We start from the raw sequence: 4208 nt of genomic DNA on the forward strand, positions 1-4208 counted from the left end.
TATTTGATTTATACACGATAGGATTCGTTAAACGCGATTTGCATCCCCGATTTTTTTTTGTACGTATCGTACATCGGACGAACGAGTGAAATCTCTGATGATTCATAAATTCCACGAGACGGGGAACACGCAAATATATTCTCACGAGCCTATTCACAACGAAATTCTGTTACGAATGTACAAATGAACGGGGTATTCAATCGATCGGAAGTACGTAACGCGAAGATCGTCACAATGCATTAGATAAAACAGAAATTGAAATTTTCGCTGTCGAAATTTCTCATTACTTGAGAGAAATTCGATCGCTCAACATTGTGTTTAAAACTCGTCGATTAAATCGTTTTTGATTAAGTTTTTAATTAACGAAAACCTACTTGAAAATTGATTGATATATTTGATAAATTATCAACAACATTGTACGAACAAGTATATTTCGAGTTAAGTTTAATTTTCTCACAAGTATAACTCGTCAAATTCTGCAATATCGAATACACATAATAATAAATACGTAAGGAGATATCTGTAATTAAAATAGCAAAACGAGTGACTTTTAAAACGTGAAAACGTAAGCGTTCTGGTCTTTCACGATCCACGTCCTCTCCTCTCCTCTCCTCTCCAAGAAACCATCCAACCATCTTGACCTTTGTTGCGCTCATCTTTTTAATGCCAACATCGCTACCGCGAGCGAGGGATCTCTCTTTTTTTTCTCTCTTTTTCCCTCTCGAACAAAGATTCGCGTGGAATCCGTGCAATTTCGATCCCTCTAACGATAATCGCCCCTCCCACCGCGCGTGATCCCGTTATGTCGCATTCCCAATCACACCGCTCCGCGCTATACTTTTTTTTTTAATCGGGTTACGCGGCGAGAAAGCGCCACGCTCTTGCGAGAGCCAGACTAACATTCCATTTCGATACCATTTTCTCGATACGAGTGTCGAAAATCCGATCTCTGTATTCGAAATCGTCCAAAAATCTAATATTCCGCGAGATTTCCTTTAATCTTATTGTTATTTTCGATAAATTTTTGGTTAAAAATTTTTTTCGATTCGTTCGAGATTCGCATTAACTTTTTTTTCCCCAATGGAATAACTTGGACTCTCCGCGATTGAATATTTCGCACAACTTTTTTTTTCCAAAATTTCTCGATACTCTTTTATTCGTTAAAAATATCTTTTTTAACCTAACAATTAGGAAGAAGAGAGATTATTTTTTGTTTGTTACAAAATGGGATCACGAGATTTAAAAAACCTTCTCTTTTTCTTTAATTCGCTTTTTAAACGAATATATAGTGAATTTGACTATTGTCCAATATTCGTGCAAGCGAGTATACGAATAATGATCGAACGCTGCCAAGAATGGTTTGTCGAGTTTATTAATTAATTATTTCCAGCAGAAATATCAGGCGATAAAAAGCGCGTCTTAGATTCGAAAAAAATTTAATTCTATATTCTATATTCCATTTTTTCGAAAAACGAATAATAATTAATGACGATTAATGATAAATAAGAAGAGTTTCAGTGTACTTTTGTGTTCTATTGCATGTTTCTTAGGTTCAAAATAGAGATCTTATTGTCGTTAGATGGCAGCATGTCGTTACATCTTAAATTATAGCCGGAGGAGTTATAGGTTAACGTAGTGACTGCGTCAGTAAAAATTTCGTCATTCGTGAGGATCCTTTCTTCGTAATAAAACAGAAGGAAACTGTCTATTGCAGTAACCAGAGAGTGCGTCAGAGAAATTCAGTGTTGTGAGTTGGTGCAAATATGACGGTGATGAAATAAAAATGTGGACAGAGAATGGAAATTACGAATTACTATGAAAAGAAGAGAGATCGTTGAAGGAAGGATGATGCTGCTTCCAAATTATCTTAAATTATCTTAAATTTCTAAATTTTTAAAGTTGAAAAACGAAAATATGACTTCTGTGATTTGACAAAGAATAATTGTAGAATTCTTTTCTCGTCAAAATCGAAGTAGGCTTCGATGCTCATTAAAATATAATTTAACCTCATTTTCGAATACCAAATATCGATTAAATTATTGATGTAGGCAAATATGTTAGTTCGAATTTTTTAACGATTTGTTTTCATTAAATTTGATACGATAATTGAAAATTAATTTTAACTTGTTTCGTAAAAGAAACGAAATTATAGAAACGAACGAATCCTAGTAAATCATGGTCTTTTCATCGATTTGCCATTGATACCGAACCAACGAGATACCATAACCTGTTTCTCGAATAAATTAACTAACTCTGTGCTATTACGCAGTTCTAATAAGAGGGACATTAAACAAAATAGGCTATAGTTTACGAAATCATCAATTTTAGAATCGATCGAAAACTTGATCGATCGTTTTGATCGAGCAAGTGAGAAAATTACAGCGATTTGAATAATCTTCGATCATTGGATTCATTGGTCACGAATGGAACGAACGATTAACACTGGTTAACGGCGAAAGTCGATCATAACGATGCTAACCAATCTTCCGCAATCGCAAACATCCGAGAATGAATTTTAGAAAACCATTCGAATTTTTTCGACTTTTATTAACACGGATTGGCGAATTTTCAGATTTCCACAACACGGAATGGTTCGAATAATATATATTAACATTTTTCCTACATCCGTAGATATACAGATATTTGATTTCTTATATGTGATTCAAATCACAAATATTTGTATTTTCATATATCGATTATTATTTATTTTCTTTTTTATTCTATATTAATTTTTTTTATATATTTAGTCACATTTATATTTATAATTTATACATTTTTAATGAAATAATAAATTATAATAAAAAGCAGTCAATCGTTTTCTAAAAATTAAATCTCTTCCATAAGTTCAAAAAATCAAAAAAAAAAGAAAATAATTTTGTCCAGTCACCTATTATTCGCGTGACGCGAATATGCTCGAGATGGAATACCACTCGAGTGCAAGCGAGCATTCTATGCTCTCTGAACGAGTTACGCTCGTCCACTTTCGAACTTGATCGATCGATGGATCGTCACGTTATTGTTTCGCTCCATTTTTGGTGGAATCTCGTGCGATTCGATATCGATCAAGGTGACGAATAGGTTAGAAACGTCGCGTTTTCGTCCATTCGTTCGAAAATGAAATTGATCGAGTCATACAGGAGAGATGAGAAGCGAGTTTACGTTATTGTAGATGTCGCTATATGGAAGAGTGGAATAGAAACGGATAAAGAAAATAGATAAAGAAGGGCGGAGAAATGGGTGGGAAAACGATTGCATTTACATCGTAAAGCATTAAGCATGCGCGTGCGCGTGTGTGTGTATGCACGGCACTCCTGTTTGCACAGGTCTCGTGATGCTGGTCTTGTGCAACGTTCACGCCAGTCTTGAACATGAAATTCCAAGGAGGAGCTTCCTGTCACGAAGAGCCATCGATGGGACAAGGGGGAGGTATTGCGCTGGTTTCGCGTATTGGCGCGGACGCGTGTCCATTAACCATTAACGAGCAACGATCTCGTTTCAGGAAATACTTCGATCCGGAAGAAGAGGGCGCGTTCGACAGCTTTGGATCCGCTGGTGGCCAGTACAATCCTTATCAGGAGAAAACAGGTAGAGATTTCGATTTGTTCCATCTCCTTTTTTCTTTTCTTTTCTTTTTTTTTTTTTATACTATTAAGTTCCTCGAGTCGAGTCCAGTCGAGTTTTAACGTGTCAATCTAGTCTGATTCCATCGATGGAACTAAGTAAATAGAGATAAATACATTATTAATTTTAAAAGTAACTCGTAAAGAATGAATCAGTTGAAAGAAAATGCATCGACTCCATTCGCTAAGGGTTAAGATACGCGTTACTACGCGTTTGAAAATTGCGCAATTTACGATTGAAAATTTTATATTTTGAGACAAATGAGTGTTTGGTGTCGTCGAAAGAATATTGCGTCGATCGATAGAATCGGTGTCAATTGTATAATTAATCGCAAGTAAAGAAGAGAAGATGAATAATATTATTATCGCCTTGACAGGATTAACATTCTTTTTATCGATTCTTCTCCTTGTCCGGTGTTAAAAAAAAAAAGAAGATGGATAAAAACGATGCCGAGTGTAAATTAATCATCGGCTTACGGAACAATGAAACCGGCAAAGTGATTGTAAAAATGAGGAATAAAATCCGAAGATGTAAAATGTTACGAGAAACGTTAATGGGAATTTTTTTTTTTTTTTTTTTTTTTTTTT

At 35.0% G+C, this 4208-nt stretch overlaps 1 protein-coding gene across 3 annotated transcripts in view; it reads left to right on the forward strand.

Moving 5' to 3' along the window:
* The window catches only part of LOC102676518, a 10525-nt gene that overhangs the window by 1303 nt on the left and 5014 nt on the right, over positions 1–4208 (forward strand). Inside the window, exons 1-4 of one of the 3 annotated variants that reach the window (XM_031511528.1) lie at positions 1307–2044; positions 2139–2341; positions 3324–3426; positions 3500–3585. In XM_031511528.1, the coding sequence (XP_031367388.1) occupies positions 3332–3426; positions 3500–3585 (181 nt within the window). In that variant the 5' untranslated portion in view covers positions 1307–2044; positions 2139–2341; positions 3324–3331. The other 2 variants (XM_031511527.1, XM_006617803.2) reach the window with 2 other exon arrangements.

Source organism: Apis dorsata, unplaced genomic scaffold (assembly GCF_000469605.1).
Source record: "Apis dorsata unplaced genomic scaffold, Apis dorsata 1.3 scaffold_326, whole genome shotgun sequence".
NCBI lineage: Eukaryota > Metazoa > Arthropoda > Insecta > Hymenoptera > Apidae > Apis > Apis dorsata.